Source organism: Halichoerus grypus, chromosome 1, assembly GCF_964656455.1.
Source record: "Halichoerus grypus chromosome 1, mHalGry1.hap1.1, whole genome shotgun sequence".
NCBI classification, from domain to species: Eukaryota; Metazoa; Chordata; class Mammalia; order Carnivora; family Phocidae; genus Halichoerus; species Halichoerus grypus.
In genome coordinates, this window is record NC_135712.1 from 85,159,352 (window position 1) to 85,181,034 (window position 21,683).

General features: G+C 43.4%; 1 protein-coding gene across 2 annotated transcripts in view; it reads right to left on the bottom strand.

The window, feature by feature from the left end:
• The window catches only part of USP13 (ubiquitin specific peptidase 13), a 128,674-nt gene that overhangs the window by 41,761 nt on the left and 65,230 nt on the right, over positions 1-21,683 (bottom strand). For both annotated transcript variants that reach the window (XM_036115935.2, XM_036115933.2), the window contains exons 11-16: positions 14,918-15,043; positions 13,649-13,802; positions 11,297-11,471; positions 4,727-4,815; positions 2,252-2,374; positions 854-880 (exon numbers count right to left, since the gene is read on the bottom strand). In XM_036115935.2, the coding sequence (XP_035971828.1) occupies positions 854-880; positions 2,252-2,374; positions 4,727-4,815; positions 11,297-11,471; positions 13,649-13,802; positions 14,918-15,043 (694 nt within the window). The remainder of the gene's footprint in view (positions 1-853; positions 881-2,251; positions 2,375-4,726; positions 4,816-11,296; positions 11,472-13,648; positions 13,803-14,917; positions 15,044-21,683) is intronic.

A 21,683-nucleotide genomic window follows, 5' to 3' on the forward strand; every position in this document is an offset into this window, starting at 1 on the left:
ACATGGACTTCTTTTTTTTTAATTTTATTTTATTATGTTATGTTAATCACCACACATTACATCATTAGTTTTTGATGTAGTGTTCCATGATTCATTGTTTGCATATAACACCCAGTGCTCCATTCAGTACGTGCCCTCTTTAATACCCAACACACGAACTTCTAAATTAACAATAGTTTGTCTCTGGAAGGGCTTTGTAGACAAAAAGATTCAGAGTATTTAGTGTTAAACACTCCCCCTTCCTCCTAATTAATACCTAAATACTCACCATAAATAGTTTATTGTGTTCTTTTCAGAAAACCAAGAGTATCAACTCCTACAGGATTAAGGAACTAAAAGTCTATAAAATTAACATACAATCCAATGACACTACGAACCTTGAGAGTATTAATCAATGCTACCATGTCCTGTCAGTCATGAGCCATCACTACATGTCCAGCAGCAGGAATGGAAAAAAGGCCTGGCCACTGTGCCATCACTGCATAAAGAGCCCTACTCGTGGCCAGAGTGGGAAGAAAGGGGATCACGAGCCCACCTTCACACATGCGGAGACTAAGGCTCAGAGAAGTTAAGTAAATTTTTCTAGCTTGCAGTCATAAACGGCAGGGCCAAGTTTCCAGTCTGGGGCTGGTTGGCTTCCATGCTGATGATCACTCTCCTGAGCCACAGAGCCGCTTAATCATCATGGCGCTGGTTTACATTTGCTGCTAACTCAGCTTGCAGACAAAGAATCACTCCCACCCAGGAAAAGCTGCACATGTAGAGAACAATGCCCCTTTACTGAATTCCCACAGATAAATGTCAGACCAATGACAATTGCAGGACACTGAGAAAAATTTCGAAAGATACATACGGTCTATGAGTTGGTTCATCAGGCGATCTGGAAATTAACAGAGAGGCAGAGAATGAGACCAAAGCACGGCAAAGAGTTTTAGAGAAAGAAAAAGAGTCCATGCAGGGCAATCCCTAATCCCTCACCCCTAGGGATCCCACACTGTTGTCAACCCCTCAGCAACCCCACCCCACACACCGCCCAGCCTGTACAACATGAAATCATTACAGTAGGGAGTGAAAATAAACAGGTCTCAGGGATTTCAACCAGATAAGACATGATGCTCTGCTTATCAACTTAATGAACTAAATAATTTATCTCCCTGTATTTCTAAGGACTCTGTATAATTACAAACCAAGGATTCTGTTAAGAACATCAGAGAAAGCAGGAGCAGGGCTAATAAACCATCCTGTACTCCTCCGATGCTCCTACTGATCTCTGTTCTCTGGACCCTTTAATGGACCACTCGTACCACATAACCCAGAGTGTCCCACGTACAGGTCCCTTCTCTACTCTCCACACTCTACAATTTAACATCTGACTTAACGTCCGAGAATAATGGAACACAGGTGCCTATCTTGAATCCTCCTGGATTCACCTTATCCTTCTCTTGCACCTGAACATGGTCACCAATAATATTCAATGCTCAACTGATGAGAAACCTTTGGAAGAGAGGCCCAGTGTGCTCTATCACTATTAATTGACCTAATTAACTGATTAAAAAGGTGAACAGTAAGTAAACAGGTGAGCAAATGAAACCAGAATGAAATGATTGCATCAGTAACTGAGCTAAAAATGAAACTGAGATTTTCTGACACTGTCCTTGGATCCACAAAAGTGAAACAATTATTTTCTGCATGTCCTTTTCCCTTAAAAAGTTAAGTATTCTGAACAAAAATTAAGCCTTCACAGGGCAAACTACAGCCTTGCTATGAAGCAGTGACAAAGGTGGGGAGGTGAAATGTGGTCAAGATTTTTAAAACTAACACACACTATTGAATTTCCCCTTCGGGTTGTCCAGAGGCACTCCCAAGAAGACACAGCTCCTCAAGATTGAGAGCCTACTGAAAACACACTCCTTCTTTTCCCTACAGGCCCATTTATTTGCAGGAAGGAGAGGGAGGGAGGGAGGGGAAGCCAGATGCAACCTAACCTAAAAACTTCTTTGGAGATTTGCTGCCCCCTATTGCCAGTGATTTCTGCAGGTCCGTTTCAACTACTCATGACGGGTCTGTGCCTCTGCCCATGTCTACCTTAAGTTTACAGTTGCGGCCAGGCCTCACTACTGTGCATCTACAGTGGGTTACAACACAGGAAGATGGCCAAGGGACGACAGACTGGTGGAAGAGAAGAGACTCTTCCATTGGGGGTGGGGTGGGGAGAGGGGTAAGAGAACATCCTCCTGGCAGACGGTGGTACCTTTTGAGTCATCAGGAATGACTATAGGGGGGCTGATGTCCGGAAGCTCCTCCTCTCCTGGCTGTAACCCCCTGGCTCGGAGATGGTTGATATCAAGTAGGTCTGGCATATCAATAGAAACATCTACAAAGTGAGAGAGATTACATTCACCAGACTCTCCAAAAACCCACAATCGCCCCCTAAAACCAGCACCTCTAACTCTTATGTGCATGTGTCTAGGCAGAGCTGAGCAATGCTTTTCAGTCCCCTGGAGTAGATCCGTGGACCAGTAGACTCACTGAGCCTAGCTAGATTTAATGGAGAAGCAGGGGGAAAGTATAGAGCATTTCACACTGAACAAGCCAGAGGTAAGCCAGAGGTTGCAAACTGAGAGCCCAAAGACCAACTGTAGCAAACAGAATGTCTGATGTTTTTAAAATGTTGGCAACAAATTCCAATTTTTAAATCAGAAGATTTCATTTAAAAACCTGTATTTCCAGCTTATTTTGAAAAACAGATATTCTCATATGGTAACAACTGCCCTGGGGCTGATCTTCAGCTTCCACTCTAGACAGTACGTGCCCTACAAGAGTGTAGGGCACAGACCCCACTGCTCCCAATTGCCCCCATGACCCTGAGCATCATATTGCGATTCTGATTCTTATGGTAAAGAAATGTTTTTCTAAGCCACGTCTTTATCCAAAGTGGAAATATCCAAGAAAGACCAAGATAGGTAGCCTACACATTTCTTATATTCAATGTACTCCTGTCACTTACATTATCCCCTTGTCCATATGAGGCAGTTGAATTTGCAGCCCCTAGATTACGCCTTTTCTCAGATCCTGATGGGCACTGTGATCATTCTCACCAAGTTAATAAAGAATGAAGTTTTAAAGAAATAAATTCATTCTCAAGTGTATTAGTCTTAGGAAATTTTTTTTAACTTCTCAGGTCAGTTGTTATTGGGCCGACTTAATCAAATACAAAATTTATCGGTCTAAGAGCCTGTTGAGATTTAGTGTTATATTCAGATACGATAATAATGAAAAATGGGTCCAAATGTTGGTGTGGGATAGGTCTCCTGGGCTAGCAAACAGAACTTGAAAATACTATCCCCAAAACCAGTTATGATGCCAGGTACACAAATCCTATTTTAAAACAACAACCCAAAGAAAAAGCTTAGTTAAAAAAATTTTTTTTCAATCTCAGGGGACAGCAAAAACAAACATACTGTCTGATCCACAAAATCAATACAACTGTTCTCCACAGAGAAATTCAGGTTCATTAAAGCGAGCTTTGAGGCTCCTTTAAATTCAGCAAGTCTATGAAATCTGATCTGAATTTTTTATCCTTTACGGAAATTCCAAGGACAGAGAAAAATAAGAACGCTGTTTCCAAAGCAGGTGAAAGCCTTTAGAAGAAAGCAGTTTTCTCTCTCAGGTACTTCTCAGGTCCACAGAGAAAAGGCTGAGTGATGAGCATCCTGCCCACAAAATCATTCCACCAGGAAAATCGAAGATCTGCCGCAGAATCAGTCACAGCCCTCCATCCTGTCACGTGGCAAACAAGTGCCATGTCAACTGAGTGCTGGAGGTTCCCAGGGAAACCAGCCAATTTTACATTCTTTTTACCTGACCTCTCCAGATGAGCCGGTGAATGCTTAATTAACCAGTGTAAGGCCTGAGTTGTTTTTTAAGTGCTCAGAAACATAAAACCTTTAAAAGCCTGGCAAACAGTCTGAGGTACTTGCTTGAGAAATGTGTCCTTCCGTGACACGGAGGACAGCCTAGTAACACCTTGACGTTGGATCCTGATGATGGAGAAGAGGTTCTTAAACATTGCCTGGAAAACTCTAATCTCCAACAATGGTCAAGGGCCTTGAAAATTAGCAAGAAAAAAGCCCAATGAAACCCAAGTCAAATCTCTTTTTTGACGATTTAAAGCAACTGACTATACTCATTTTATTATTAATAAAATTTGCATGATGTAAGAGACTGTCATTAGCCACACCTGCCTGCTTCAGAGGCCGAGGAGAGCTAATAAGGGGAGCATGTATCTTCAATCACCTGCACCTCCAAGTGCAAGCTTTGGACCAGCAGCATCAGTATTACCGGGGAGCTTGTGGGAAATAAAGAATCCCAGCCCTCCCGCCCCCAGACCTGCTGAATTAGCACCTGCATTCTGCCAAGATCCCAGGTAATCTGTATGCATGTTAAAGTTTGGAAAGCATTGTTGATTTGATAACGTGGGGATCCCATTTTCACTCTTAGAGTCCAGTCATTCCAGCATGCATTATCAGAGGGGTGGGTAACATGGGGTGATTTTCACTGTCAGTGCGTATCAAATACTCTTGACTCAAAAGAGAAAGGTGGGGATGATGGAAAAAGAATGAAATGGAACGATTTCTGACAGCCAACCACACGGGCCCCTTCACGCGCCATTTTGTTCCAATGGCTAATTTGATGTGTTAAGCGAAAGCATGCAAAAGATACCTACCAAATTTTTTGGGAACCCAGTCAAGACCAAAAGTGAACTTCTTTATCTGCACTACCAAGTATTCAGGGAATGAGGCAAAGCGAGATGTTCTGGGAAACACAAGGGGATTAGATCAATGAAACAAGGCAATAAGAATCGTGAATACAGTTCATGAAGCATCACAAGCATTGTCCAAGGCATACCTGGCAGTTCCAGCAACTGCACTGAAGAGGAGGGACACGCAAACACACACAGGCCGACACACACGCACCTGCTCCCAGTCACTCGTCCTGGCCTTTTCACAAGGACGAAGTGTTTACCGGAGGACAATGGTGTCCCTTGGGACGGATCTGGAGCATGTTGCAAAATTACACTTTTATTTGTTGTGGCACTTTGTGTTTCTGAAAAGTATTCTTCAACCATAGACATTTGTTTTTTCTAAAACCGTTGCTAGAGTTTAGTAGAGTGGACCCTTGAACAATGCGGAGGTTAGGGGTGCTGACCCCCCATGCAGTCAAAAATCCACATATAACTTTTGACTCCCCAAGAACTTAACTACTTATAGTCTACTGCTGACCAGAAGCCTTACCAATAATATAAAGCGCCAATTAACACACATTTTTTAGGTTATATGTATTATATACTGTATTCTTACAATAAAATAAGCTAGAGAAAATATAGCATTGTACTGTAAAAAGCCCACTGGACTCACACAGTTCAAACCTGTGTTGTTTCAAGGGTCAATTGTGTGTGTGTGTGTGTGTGTATACATACACATTACATTTGCAGGAGTGTGCAGGCATGCGTGTGGTCTATGTTTATATGTGTGGTTTGAAAAGCTCCCCAAGCGATCCTGACATACCCCCAACCTCCCCTCCCACAGAGAATCACTATCTTACCGCACAAAGTTGGCATGAAGAGGGTTCATTGGAACTTTGGTTGAGGTTGACTATTAGAAATGCCAAAGCCTCATTAAAATATTATTGTATCTAAAACCCATGGATCCTAAAGGGGTATGTATGTATGTGTGTGTATATATACACACATACATATACATATATATTTAAAAATTTAAGGTTCAGATTTAGATATTTTAGTTAAGTATCTAAAATATCTAAATCTGGGGGTGCCTGTGTGGCTCAGTCGTTAAGCGTCTGCCTTCGGCTCAGGTCATGATCCCAGGGTCCTGGGATCGAGCCCCACATTGGGCTCCCTGCTCGGCGGGAGGCCTGCTTCTCCCTCTCCCACTCCCCCTGCTTGTGTTCCCTCTCTCGCTGTCTCTCTTTCTGTCAAATAAATAAATAAAATCTTAAAATAAAAATAAAAATAAAATATCTAAATCTGAACCTTAAATTTTTAAATTAACACATATGGTCAATATCTCGAGTTTTCCTTCAAACTTTCAGGAATTGCCTGGACTTTGGTTTGACAATTTTATGCAGACTATTCACCCAGTACACCAAATTCATGCCCTGGTTCCAGCTCATTCTCTCAACATGTATCCTATTGTTTATAACAACCATTTCTATGTCAGTGTCAATGTGGATAGAGTAGGTATATGTAAAAAAGAAAATAAGCTGTAGGCAAATACTATATGTATCTTTTAAAATAAAAGATTCTAAAACACCTTCCCCACGATCTCTAAGTCATTGCCTTCTACTTGGAACGCATCTGCCCAGAATTCAGGAAGCAAATACAAGTGCATTGCTGCCCCCTAGTGTAGAAGAGAAACCATAGTACAGGGACAGAGCACTATCCAAAAAAAGGGTCAAAATATGTGGATTTGGGTCTAAGATATGCTACATAATTCACTCCAAATGTGAACAAATCACTGACCCTCCCTGAGGCTCCACTTTCACATCTACAAAACAGATTTATTAATAATATCTACCTTCCAGGGCTATGCAATGTTCATAAAATGATGTGAAACCACTTGGCACACTAGAATATATATTATAACTAGGGAATTAGCATGATTATTTTGTCATAAAAGAGCTAGAATCCACCAGGTGTTGGACATTGACTTGGACTGCCCTGCCCTTTTGCCTGGGCAAAAGCCCCAGGCAAGTCACTTAACCTCTCTGGATCTCAAATTCTCCCTCACAAGGACAGTAGAAGGGTATAGGCAATAATGTAAGGGAGTTCTTTCAAAAAAAGGAGCTTAACCATCCTAAGGAACTTATCTATTATTACCCTGGTTCATTCTTCAGAAATTATCGTATTATCTCTAGTTAGGTTTTCCTATCTTCTGAGAAGCAGCAATAAACATCATTCTTATTTAAATATAGCCAAGTCCTAATTTCACCAAAACCCAACAAACTCCATCCAGTATTTTCAACTGATGTAAAAATGTCACCTTTCTGATTGATCTCTTCCTCTTACCACATCAACTTAAAAGCTGGAAAATATGTAACAGTGAGATCAGCCAAAAGTCATCAGTAAATCAATGATCTCCAAAATGTGGTTCAGAAGCCCCAAGACTCTTGCAGTTGCTGTGGTCAGTAGCTGGGTGAGTAAATCAGTTGGTGATACCACGGGGCAAGGGGCAGAGCAGGGAACTGGAGGCAGGGTTTAACACACCCTTTTGTTGTGGGTAACTGCCAACCTGAGAGTACCAGAAATCAGGTTAGATGACACCCACATTTATATTTGCCCTGTTGGATAAATGAGCTTTATTCATTTCTGTAGCCTCTACAGGGTCTCAAATTGAATCACACAGGTGGTAACCGCTCAATATATATTTGCTCAAAATAATGTCAAAATTAATAATTTGCATTAATTAATTGCAGGTTTGGGACATCAAGTCTGTTACTGAAATCCAGCAAAGTTGGAAATGATGCACCGCTTACTCTTTTATTCCTAAAATTCATTCCTGGAAATTAAAATTTTTCTTGAAAAGTTATGTATTTAATAAAGACCAATAGAATGTAAATCATTCAAAAAGATCTAGGTCACACAGCAAATTTACCTCCAAAAACTGCTATGGGAACTAAATGAGTCAGGACACAAAGTGCTTAGAACAGTGCCTGACAACACTATTGTGTTGTCTATTGACAACCTGTTATCATTATCATGTCAATTGTTCACTAATTACAACGGAGGCAAAAACACTACAAAAGCCTTAATAAGAAAAAAATACAAGCTGTCCCTCTCCGTGAAATTAAGGTTGTCTATTGTATTGAAAACCTGGCAACTAAAAAAAATATAGTTCTATCCTTTCCATTAAATATGTTGAAAATATGATAATTAATCAACCACAGTCCAACTGTATAACCCAAGGCCAAAAAAAAGGAAAGGAAAGGTAGAAACAATGGTTGTAACAGTTACGGCATACACTTATTCTGCACGAGGCAGTATACAAAGCACTTTGCAGAGTTAATCTCACTCTTCACCCCAACCCTATGAAGAAAGTGCTATTATCATCAAGGCTTACAGAGAAGGAAACAGCGGCTTAGGGTCACTTGGCCAAGGTCAGGTATCAGTAAGTTCTACACTGGGGATTCAAACACTGCTCATCCACCTAAAGCTTGTGCTCTGGAACCCCACACTGTGCTCTCCTCTTCATAAATGATAAAAGTCAAGACAAAATCTCTCCCTATTGACCCTTAACCCATAAGCTGCTTGATGGCAGGAGCTAGGTCTTGTTCAACTCATTGCCTGGAATATTCCAGGTGAGCAATAATACTTGCTAATGAATGAAATTTCCAAACACTAATATTCTTCCCAGAAACTGTCCGTTCAGGACTATTTAAGGCAAGAGTCTTTATGTCTGGTCCATACTAACCAAAGATCTACAAAAAGAACATCTTTTGCCTCTTCCTGGCCTTTCAGGCTCTGGGTCTAACACAAGAAAAATTCAAGGCCCCAAACTAATATAGTAAGGAGATCATGTCTATATTGCTAGAAATAAGAAAAAGAAAAAAAATCTTTTAGGAATCCACTGAACTGCTTTCCTCAAAACTAATATTTGAAACATGATAAGACCTAATAAGGAATATGCAAGGCTACATAAGAATTACAAGGATATGAGTATAAGCAAGCATGATCAGGAATATGGGGTACTATATAACAGAGGGATTAAGTGTTTAAACTTGGGGGGCGCCTGGGTGGCTCAGTCGTTAAGCATCTGCCTTCGGCTCAGGTCATGATCCCAGAGTCCTGGGATCGAGCCCCGCATCTGGCTCCTGGCTCAGCGGGAAGCCTGCTTCTCCCTCTCCCACTCCCCCTGCTTGTGTTCCCTCTCTCGCTGTGTCTCTCTCTGTCAAATAAATAAAGTCTTTAAAAAAAAGAGTTTAAACTTGGAACTCAATCAATCTGAATGAATTCCAGACCTGCCACTTACTGGCCAATTACTTCTCTTTTTATTTCCTCATCCATAAAATGGGGAGAATAATAGCACCTACCCCATAGTAATACCAAGAGGATTAAATGATAATTGACAGTAAGTGCTTAACACATGACCTGGAATGATAAATGGACAAAAAATGTAGTTGCTTTACTAACCTAGAACATGTTTCCTCCTTTTCCACAAAGACCAGTTTTCAATTATTAACAACTGGATACATCCAGTATGAATTTTTTTCATATACATAAAACCCATGAGAGCATGTATACATATAAAAGACAGAGGAAAAGGAAAATACATTTAATATCTACTGTTAAGGATTAGAGAAAGCAGAAACCCCTCCCCTAGACAGTTACATTAGCACTGCCTACAATTAAATATTTCGTAGCATTGGAGGAGAAAACCAGGTAAGCAAGAATCATTCCTCCATTACAGATGGAAGAAGGACATTGGGTGGTGACTTTGCCCTAGGATAGAACATAAGCTGGGAAGTGGACACAGGAGATGAATCCAGATCTCCTGACCACCTGCCCTGGGGTGAGAGCCTCTGTCTCTAGAAAGCTAATGCCTCCCAACTCCATTTTAATGATGGGCCTTTTCCAAGTGATGAGAAGGCTCCTTCCTGCAGGCCCAGAGAGTATGTCAGAACTTACACTTCTAAGACACGAGGTTACTTTTCTGAAGAGCAGAAAAAGGTGGCTAAGCAGACAGGGAAATGAAGAACACTACAGCTTACACCTGATGCTGGGGACTTTCTAGTTGGCCAAGTCCCCTGATCACTTCTATGTCCCACACAGAATCAGAATTAAAGCGCAAAGAGAAAAGGATCCATGTTTGAGAAACCTTCCACCTATTGTCAATAATTAAAGTAAAAAAAAAAAAATAATCATATTGTACACCTTAAACTTACACAATATTATTTTATCTCAATATGTATCAATATATGTCAATATCTCAATACTGTCGATGATATCTCAATAAATCTGGGGGGAAAACAACGAAAGAAATTGGGTCCGCTGCTAGGATAGTGTGTAGATGTCTGACTGCCCAGTGATGGCTCCAGGTTGCAGTGAAGTGAATCTCACACACTGAACACGCCAACTCACCGACGTTTCTCCGCAAGGACACACACACACGCACACACACACGCACACAGATCCCATAACTGAGCAATCCGAGGATGAAAACTTACTCCACAATGGATAACTGATAACTGAATGGACTAATAATCTCATTTGGATATGAGCAACACTTTTAAAAATTATTTTAAGAAAATACGGCCTTTTTTAGACTTCTGAAATAAATTCTTTGTGTTTTCCCATTTTTAACATATGAAGTCAATCACCTGGAACAAAGGGGAATCTTGAGCGATGTCTATTGCAGGGAATAAGTGATTTAAGTCAGACTGCTACTTGAGGTGATAAAAAACATCTAGCAGTAGCTCTTCAGCCTTCACACCCCTTTGCATGAACTAGAGCTCAACTTTAGCTAGGAGGACAGACGGCCAAAGAATACCTAAAAGGAGTAAAATTCCCAGAGCCAAACTTTCAGACCTCCCTTCATTTTATGCCTCTATGAGTACTCTTTTTCCAATTGTATGCCGTGCGTTGGCAAGGACTTGACTGTATAAAATCAATTAATCAAGTGGAGAAAAAATGTTTTATGTACCTGACAATGAGGTGTACGATGTGGAAACAGAGCATCTTCTACGTCCTGAGCAGCTCATCTGAACAATGTCCACTATGTCCTCTTCGAGATGCCCTGAGAGCCCTGGTCACCACGTGCTAAGCCAAATCTTTAATTATGGAATTAAAATCTATCATAGTGGAGCTTAAATATTGAAGACTGTCATAAGTATTTCTGTAATCTCTTAATATCATTCTTGCCATTGTGGTGGTGGGGGTGGGGGGTTTTGGGGGGTTCTTGGCAAAAAAAAAAAAAATTCCTAATAAAGGATAAACCACAACCTTCCTTTAAAAAAAAGAAAAGAGAAGACATTCCCTCCCTAACACACAACACAGATTATAAGCCTGGTTTCTTGGACAGGCCTCACACAAGTGAGCTCTATGACCATTAGGGTTGCACGGATCATAACCCCATCTCCCTACACATGAACAAGCACGCGCAGACTCGTACAGCACCCCGCCACCTCTCCCCTACCCAGTGCGTACCCCTCAGGGGCCCCTCCTCACCCCACTACCACCACACAAGCACAAACACACAAGCGCACAGACATGCGCACTTACTTCACACCCGCAGACTTTGCTTGTAGGGCGCTGCTCCAGAAATCATCTACGTTTTCCGGTTCAGAAAAAGCCTGAAGGCAGGCACTGAATGGTATCTTGGCGCGAACCAACTCGGGAAGGGGTCTTCTGTTTGCTTCTGCCTCCCTCCTCGTTAACTCATAGGCAATCAGTTCATCTGAGTAAAAGAGCAAACGAATGACCTTGTACTCACTCCATCTTCTTGAAGCGGAAAACATCCCCTTGGGCCAATCTTCCTGAGGTGTCTGGGCCGGGGCAGTATTGCTCACTTGTTGCCCTTCACGGATCCAGAAAAGCCTGCTGAAAGGCTGTTGTCGAGCAGACTTTAGGGTGGCGCCGACAGGCTGCATGAGCCATTCATATTTTTTTGCCTGTTCGCCTTTGAGACTGACAGGAGGGATCTGTGAACTCCAGCCCAGATCGGAGGTCCTGACCTCACATGTGCTGGAAGTGAGGCGGGAACCTGGTCTTCCATTTGTCCAGAGTCAAGGCTGGGATTACCCAAATGCCACCTTCCAATCACGAAGTCTTCACACCACAGAATTTCACACTGAAGGAGACCCAAGGGTCATCTCTCCATTCTGATTAGAGGTCATGGAGGGTGCGGACCAAGGAGCGAGATGGACTATCGCAGTCCTCCACTGCACTCAGCCCATGATTCTAACCAACACTGCCCAGAAAACTTCAGGTTGAGGTTACGCACAAGGTCAGACAGCAGAGCTACCAACCTAGAAGGCTTTCTACACAATTCCTGCTCAAACAATTCAATACCAAGGGAAAAAGAAGACAGCACACCACCAACTTCCCAGGAGTCAGCAGATCTGCTCTTGGAAACTGCCTATAAGTCAAAATTTTATATAGTTTTGATGAGGTCTTTCTGGGAATTCCTTTTGTTTACCAAAAAAAAAAAAAAAACACTCCTGATTTATCAGTTTTTAGACACCCTTATGCACCCATGTGTTTTCTTAAGCACATCTGAATATGGGTTTAAAATTCATTGTCCAGTCCACAATCAGTTTATGATGTACCTATATCTAGGATGCCAGTATTAGGTGTCCCAGCAATCAATTTCCAGGGACTAAATTATAAATCTTTCTGAAAAAGAATAGTTACCACTCATAAATTATAAACAGTGAGTTAGAGAGGATCACAGAACTGAGTGGAACATCCCCGAGGCTGGCAAGAGAAAACAATTAAGCCTAATTCTAAAAAGGAAACAAACCACAGACCCCTGCCCTCATTTCTACTTTATACGATGGGTAAGAATTTAGAAACTGGCCAAAAGCTGCACAAGCTTATAGAAAAAGGAAATCGTTTCATCTTAAAATCATCATAATCATCGCTTTTCAATTAGCACAACAAACTGACCCCCTCAAAAAAAGAGGGGAAAAGGCCACAAAAGCGAGTTACTGACATTTACGGAAATGACCAGTTCACAGGACATAAGCAATATAGCAGACATTTTGCCTTTTTCTGCTTCTAAATGTTAATTCTAAGAAATACCATTCATCTATTCTGCCCGGGAAGAACCACACAGACTGACTGAAGGAAGCTTCCCCTGAGACCCCAGCAGTTCCTCCACCTCCTTCCTGCTTCTAAAGTCCAAAGACCCTTCTAATGGGCCTCACTCCTACAAGAGCCCTTCCCTGCTGCACCTCCCACAGGGGGAGTCTTCAATACTCAGATGCCAAAGTCAGATTATTTCAAGAGATCGCTGCTAGGGCGCCTGGGTGGCTCAGGTGTTGAGCAACTGCCTTCGGCTCGGGTCATGGTCCCAGGGTCTTGGGATCGAGTCCCATATCGGGCTCTCTGCTCCGCGGGAGGCCTGCTTCTCCCTCTCCCACTCCCCCTGCTTATGTTCCCTCTCTCACTGTGTCTCTCTCTGTCAAATAAATAAATAAAATCTTAAAAAAAAAAAAAAAGAGATCGCTGCTAGAACGTCTCACCCCGAAAAATGCCGATCATTTTCCCCAGAATTTATGGCACAACTCATGAGTGCTAACGTTAAAGAATCTTCCACATCTATAATTACAAATAATGTTCCCCCAAAGTAAGCTGACTTCAAGCCAACCAATTGGTCAAATTTATAGGCACTAAAATAGGTTCTACCCAAAATCCCTCCAACAAAAACCCGCGATGCATCGGACTCTTCTCACAAGAAAGGCACATGGGGACTGGGGAAAAGAGGAAAAGAGACATGCGAACCAGACACTGTCTGGGCTGGGTCTCCTCCTGACGTGACTCAGCAGTGACTAACCGCGTTATCTCCGATCCGAGGGTTTGTTTGCATGTATGAGCAAGCACATCGCCAAGTTCCCACTTTGGGACCGTTACCCTTGTTGGTTGCTGCCTCCATGGCCACAGGCAACTGCATCAGGTAATCCACCCTCTCCGTGTAGCGGACTTTGCGCGTCTGACAGCACTGAATACGTTCTTCCACCAAAAACCGAAAAACATCACTTGGGTTTTCTGAGCCAATGCGGTTCCTCTGAAGGTTAGATTAGATCAGGTTAGTAAACGTATGAATATTAAGCCGTGAATAAAAATTGGCACAAAAGAGAATACATAAATCTGGCATAAGGATCTGGTGCTACGAAGCATTCCCTCCGGGCACGGCAGTTCACCAGAGTACTTTAATAACAAAACGCAGGCGTATATCCAACAACGGGGGACGGGTTAAATAAACTACAGTTCATCATGTGAATGAACATCATGCAGCCACTAACAGCTGTGAAAGAGGAACTGACCTAGTGGGAATCAGAAGGAAGGGGGTGAGGGAGCCAGACTAAAGAGAAGGGGGGAGAGTAAAGGACTGCTCTGCAAAAATTAAGGCACATATGATGGGGTTGTGGAAATGCATTGGTGTATATTATACACAAAAAAGAAATCACGCTACATTCAAATATGTAATGATGTGGCAAAACGTTCAGAACACGTTAAGTGGAAAGCAATGCTTATAAAACAGCATGGAGAGAATTAATAAATGCACCGGGAAAGTGTCTGGTGGGTCAGACACCGAAATGGTAGCACTCCTTATTTGTAGGGGCTGTTGCCACTGGCTATTTTGATTTTCTCCTTTGTGCCTTTTTATATCTTCCACAGAGAACATTTTTGTAATCAGAAAAAAAGAAGTTGTTTTTTAAGAGGGAGAAGAAAGCCTTTAATCACGAATTCTCGGGAGCTTTTAAAAACCACAGCACAGAATGTGATTCGACTCTGCTGGGAGCAAAGTGTGACCATCTCTGAGTGGTGGCACAAGGACACCAAATACCACACTGGACTCTTAAGGAGGTTTGTCATGGAGACCAAAAAGAACTTTGAATGAAATAACAGACAAACATTCCTTTAATTACAAATTAAAAGGAGAACGGGGAGATCTAGAAGTGCTAGAAAACAGGGCATGAGCAGTGATCACGTCACACGGGCTGAGCAGAGAAAGCCTCACGCCGATGCAGCACCAGCTGGGACTGTGACAGATTCAGGAAAGGGGCTGGGGGTGGGCATCCCGGCCCAGCCAGAGGGGACTGCCAGAGGGGACCATCTCCGGGCACTGTGCACCCCTCTTACCACCTTTCGAGCATTTCTGAAGACTGACTCACTCACCTCTACTAGATTCACCAGGTGCAAGAAAAACTCCTGGGCATCCTGCTGTCTATTAGAGGAGAATTCTGGGTGGCTCTTGCTGACAAAGGCCTTAAACATGCGTGGAGAGATCCCATTCTGTTGAGGCTGAAATATAAAAATAAAACAAAAATTTTTTTTTAAAGATTTATTTATTTATTTGACAGAGAGAGAGAGAGCAAGAGAGGGAACACAAACAGGGAGAGTGGGAGAGGGAGAAGCAGGCTTCCCGCCGAGCAGGGAGCCCGATGCGGGGCTCAATCCCAGGACCTGGGATCATGACCTGAGCCGAAGGCAGACATTCAACCGACTGAGCCACCCAGGCACCCCCAAAATAAAACAAATTTACCACACTTTCCTACACATTCATGGCACTAAGCGGCCAGCAGAGTAGGGATTACCATAAGCCCCAATTTTCAGATGAGACAACTAAAGTCCACAGAAGCTAAACAATGAGAAGAGCCAGCATTCACTGGATGTTTCCTGTGGAGCGGGCATCACACTAACGAGACATGATAAACACCCTCACTTTCTAAGAAAAGGCATTAAGAGGTCCATCTTCACAGGGTTTGCTGTGAGAGCCCACTTCAGAGCAGGCTAGAGAGGCAGCATGAGTGGGTCCTCGGAAGCAAGTTAATGGAGAGGAGCGCTCTCCACACCTCCCTTCCTTCCCCATGAGAGAGCAGGAGAGAAGCTCTAGTAGAGACGGGGATGCAGACATACCTCGTTTGATTGTGTTTCACTTTATTGTGATTTGACCATATGGTATTTTTTACAAATTGAAGGTTTGTGGCAGCCGGGCATCAAGCAAGTCTATCGGTGCCATTTTTCCAATATCATTTGCTCATTTTGTGTCTGTGTGTCAAATTTTGGTCATTCTCAAAATATTTCGAACTTCTTCATTATTATTGTATTTGTTAGGGTGATCTGTGGTCAGTAATTACAACTCACTGAAAGCTCAGATGATGGTCAGCCTTTTTCAGCAATAAGGTGCTTTTAATTAAGGTATGCACATTGCTACTGCACACTTAATAGACCACAGTATCACATAAACATCGCTTTTATATGCACTGGGAAACCAAAAAATTCATTTGGCTCACTTGACTGCAACAGTCCCTTTGCTGTGGTGGTTCTCTCCGAGGTATGCCTGTCCTTGCAAGAACAGGAAATGACACCACACATCCCCGGTAACCACTGCAGAGGTGCTCAGGCTCACGCGTCTGCCCTGGGCTGTCTCTGGATCAGAGCACGGTTGTTCCCAGGAGCTTGCCCCTCGCCTGGAGATGTTGGAGGAGGCTGGCAGCAGATGCCAGGATGACAGAGCGGGAAGAGCGGGTGGCAGGGACAACTCTGGAGGACAAGGATATATGAACTTCCCCAGGGACCGGAAGGATAGCTCAGAAGGTTGTCAGGCTCCTTCAGAAAGGACACTGCGTAAGACGATGGAAGGTCGGCTGGCGGAGGAGACTTGAGGCAGGAGCCGAGGTGGGGGCTACAGAGGTCAGCTGGACAGAGCATCAGGAGAGGTCCCAGGGAGGTCCCTAAGGGGACAAGCAGGGAAGAGGGACATCTCTAAAGAGCCACTAATGTGCCCCTACAAAAAGCTAGCCATGGCAGCCAGGAGGGAGCCAAACGCCCTAGCTCAGCGGAAGGCTCTGCCTCTTGTCTAATGTCTCCATCCCGTGGTCCTTGCTTGACTCTGGTGGGGCCAGAGGATGCTGATGCCAACCCTTGCGCACTGCTGGTTTCCAAGACCCCCAAGCTTGGTAGGGGAGAGAAGCTTTAAGCTGCCTTTGATGTGAACTGGACTTTTTTAATGCTGGTAATCTCCAGGAAATCACTGGAAATCTAAGCAATCTGTCTGCAATGCTCTGAAGAAGCAGAGTGGGATGAGTCCACATCGCCACTGAGGACAGAAATGGGCTCATGATAAAGCTGATTCCTGAGTCCCCTCCAAGTTCACGCATCTAATAACAGTGTTACCTGTCACTTCATTTCATACCCAACAATAACCCTGCAGAGAAGGTACTGCCATTATCCTCATTTTATAGCTAGGGTCCAGAGACCACAGGAGGTGTGCACAATTACGCAGTCAGATGCAACAGGGGATGGGAAAACTCCGTTATGCACCTCCCTGCAGCTCCCCAGCACATATGTTCCAAGCAATGTTTCTAATAAAACTCGGGTGAATTGTCCTGTCTTGCTGAATATACACCTGACCTTGTCATCCAGTATTTACTAACCACTGGGGATTCTGCCTTTGGAGAGCTGAGAGACCATGGGGAAATGAGAGACAACACACGTATCTATGGCAAATGCTGAGGGATGCCGCCCAGGACCTGGAACAGTGTCAGCAGCTCTTAGAGGACAACGCCCCAAAGTGGCAGCATGTGGGCATCCGAGGACATGGAAACTATACATAAATGGCCCAGCTTGCACACACGCCTGGCTTCAGATGTGCTGCCAATGCTAGGTAAAGACCACTATATACCTGACAATTAATTTTACCTGTATGCACACCTCCCGAAAACGATGTAACAACTGTAACTCCTTCACTCACACTGCTGATGCCTGTCTGCATTGCATCAGCCAACACAGCATGCAAAAACAATGCCTTTGCATAACGGCTAACATTTATTCATCCAGGTCAGACATTACTCTAGGAACGTGGGTGAATACTTACTAGGTGCCAGGCACAGTTCTGAGTACCTTGTAATACATGTATCTTGCTTAACTCACTTAACCTGATGATGATGATTGATGATAATGATTCTCTCCATTTGACAGATGAGGAAACTGAGGCAAAGCAGCATTAAGTGACTGGCCCAGCATCACACAGCTACAAAAGTCAGTCACTTGCTGTCCCTCCGTCTCGCTGTCTGTCTCTGTGTGTCTATCTGTCTGTCTCTCTCTTTTTATCCCATGTCTTAATACCGCTTTCACACACTAGTTCTCATCTCTGATGACCCTGAGTCCCTCTCACCAGTTGCTGAGAAAGGGAGACAGTATGTCTTGGACTCCGAGTAAGCCCTCTTCAAACCCACGTGCCTCTGGAGCCAACATTACAGGTCAGTCCAGCAACTATTCCTCCACCCTTGGCAGTGCAGGGGCACCACGTGGAATCCCATCTTTTCACCTTGTGCCTCTCTCTTTAGGCCTTCACATAAGCACGCACTCGTTCTCTGCTGCTGATGGCATTTCTTCCTGCAAGCCGGGCTTCGACTTGATGTGGCTGCCAGTCCCCATCAAAGCAGCTGCCTTGGGAAGTTTAACAAGTCAGGAAATTCAGAAAAGCTGGCTGCTGATTTTTGCCACCATGTGGTCGTGTAACTGGGAGGAGTCTCAACAGGGACTGTGGTGAAATCCCCAGAACCTCAGCCCTGCACCTGGACTGTGCCCAGCCTCCTTCACTAGCCACACCTCTTTTCTTTCTCCACCCATTTTGTTTCCTTGTTTTCTCTTGACTGACCTTCCTTAATCCTTTGTTCAATTCCTTAATCCTTTGTTCAATCCTTTGTTCAATCCTCAAGCTATAGCTTGAGAACTGCTAATCATTGGGAAGCTATTTGAAAAGGCTTCCTAACCAGAGAGATGCTATCTCTCCCTCCCCACGTCACACTGCAGACCAGCTCCTGAACTTCACAGCTGGGTTCGAGCTTTTTAGTTCAAACTAGACTACTCCACAGTTAATGCCTTGACCATCAGCTGGGCTGGCTGCCTGCACCCATGTCCCATGCCTATTCTACCTGATTGCAGAGGAAGTCCCCCTAATTCCCATACTCAACTAATAGTACGTTCCTTTCGTATCTGGTATAGTAGAAAGTCTTCCAGATCTAGCTTCCAGCTTATCAGAAACACAAGCTGAACAAGGCAAAAATCTTTAAAACAATCCTGGGACAAATGATTCAGCTCCTTCCACAAATCAATAGCTTGCAGAAAGAAAAGGAGGGGGACTTATAAAAGTCATCTTTGACACTGCAGGGGAAAATCTGGACATGGACTGGGTATTGGATGATGCTGAGGAATGGTTATTAATTTTGTTGGTGTGCTTCTAACACTTGAAACAACTTTTAACATGATTTTTATGTGGGGAAAAAAAGAAGGTATTCTAGTCACAGATGTGTGCCAACATTTACAGGTGACAAGAAGGATGCTTGGATTTTGTGTTAACACGCCGCAGGGAAGGGGAGGGACAGGAAGGGGAGGACAGAGGAAGAGAAGGGGAAGGAAAAGTTGAGCCTAGGGGGGCTTACTGAAACCAAACCCGCAGAATGGCAATTGCTAAAGCTACACAATGCTACTTGTATGTGTATTTGCAAATGAAAAAAAAATTTAATGACCAGGCTCTGAATAAGGCAGTTAATACTTAAACCAAAAGTCAAAATAAGAACCAAAGAACTAAGTCAAAGAAACCATATTTCCTAGTTGGCAATGCGTCAGTGATATCATCCCAAAGTCCCCTATGGGTCTGTCGCCGCACACAAGGAGAGGGAGTGACCAGACTGGACCAGGTCAGACCTGCCTTCAGGAAGCACACACTCTCACCCATGAGCCGACCCCTCTACACCTGAAACCATGGCTAGTCCCGACAACTAACTTTATTAGGAGGGAGCCCCCGGCGTCTCCAAAATAGCAACCACCTAAGGAACCTGTCATATTTATAGGATACTGTACTTACTTTCTCCATCAGCAATTGCAAAACAGATCAGCTAAAATTAGCAAGAGGGCTACAGTGTTCAGAATCTTTCCCAAATGCTTACAAGGACTTTCTGTTTAACTCTGCACTAAGAAGGTGGCCAGACACTCCTCGCTCCCATTCCTCTGAGCCTAATGCTTTAATTAATACACACACAGCAAAAGTGGGGCTTTGTATCACATTAAAGAGCGATACCTGCACAGATATTTACATTGTAAAACTCCAGGAATAAAAAGAAAGGTAGACACATCCCAGCCTGCCCCTAATACACAGATGTATGGCATCAGTTCATTTCAACTTTTAACCTTAAACCATAAACCTTCGATCTAACCCAGTTCCTAACTAGATCCAAACCCCAAATCTCCAAAGCCAAAGGAACAGAGTGCATTCCCCAAGTTATTTTTCTTATTTCAAAAAGTGAGTTAGAAATGTTACATTTGCCACACCTAGGAAAATGGAGATTAGTGAAAATAAAGTTCTCATGTTTGGGGGTAAAATTACATCACCTCAAAGTCGAACACTGGTTATCTCATGTTGATCAAAAACTGAGACCAGCAATTATGTGTCAAGGATTTTTCAGCAGGGAAATCAAATGAATTGTCACTTAAGAAATACAGTTTGTTTGAAATATAGAATTGTTTCAAACATGTTATCTTTGGAAGGAGAAATAAATTACAGGGTATTCAGCATTAAAAAGTGTGAAAGTATGGTCTCGGATTGCATAAGACAGGAATATATTTTTTGAAGAAAGAAAAGTGCCCCTTTATAGTGAGAGGTTTTATCTACCACAGATGCAATTTAATTTTAAAAATCAATTCAACACATTTATGTAGAAATGGCAGTGCCCAAAACAAATACCACAAATCTTTTTACAGATGAAAATGTGCATTAAGCATGCATATATAAAAACTAGATTTCACCTTGGTCTGTAGAAGACCAGTTTAACACCAGGAAGCATGTAGCCTAGAAATGCAAGACAGAGGCATTGGGAAATAAATTGCCGGGACCACCTGGTAATTGTGCAAACTTTAAAGACCCCCTTTTGTCATCCGCCTGCACCATCCACACTCTGAGGCACTGGACACCTGAAGCAAATGCTGGAACAACTATCAGGGAAGCAGGATTGTGTAGAGGTCAAAAGCAGACTCAGGGGCCAGCCTGCCTGGTGTGAATCCCAGCCCTGCCACTTGCTGGCTGTGGAACTTCAGGCAAGGTTTTTTGTGCATTACTGAGCATACAGAAAGAACCTGGCCTTTTATAAGCAATCTTAGTTATTAGTACCACTGCTGGTGGGGGCCCAATAAAAAGGCACTCCCACCACATGGCTCTGACTCTTCTCTCTTGTTCTCTCTCCTTTCCAACCCACATTCCTCTTGTGATCCATCCCCTTCTCTGGTTTACACACCTTCTTTCTTCTCTTAGGGCATTTCAGGCACATTACCAATCACAAATGCCATAGGCCCAGGACAAGGCCACCTGACCAAAGGGCTCCTGACCCCTGAGAGAAGAGTCTCACAAACTGGTTTCTCTGAAACCAATTGCCAGTGAAAATTCTGACGCCTCAGAAAGTAATTCCCTCCACTGTCAAGGGGAATGGAGATTTTACTATGAATTACTTGTCTGTTCACGTAACAGATTAAAACTGACTCCTCCAGAGCCACAAAGAAAATCATATGGTCAATTCAAGCTCATTTTGAACGTTAAAAGGACCCTATTGATGCCTGAGCCAAAGACTCACTCATATCCCACCCACCCAGAAAGGTCTTCCCCACCACTCCCAAGATGCACACCGTACTACTGGTCACATTCAGGATTCTTTCTCAAAGACTACTAGATCATGGCACCACAGAGCAGGAAAGGATTTTACAGATCATCTAAATCAAAGGTCACACACCCAAATACAATAGCATACCTGCCAAGTCATGAATCACAAAGGGACCGGAGCCAGCCGGGGACTGTGTGTCCTATTTGAAGGGAGGGCCCCTACGCAGCTCCAGCCATCTGCTATCATGGGCCTGGAACTGCCACAGGGTCTGACTGTTTAAGAGAAGC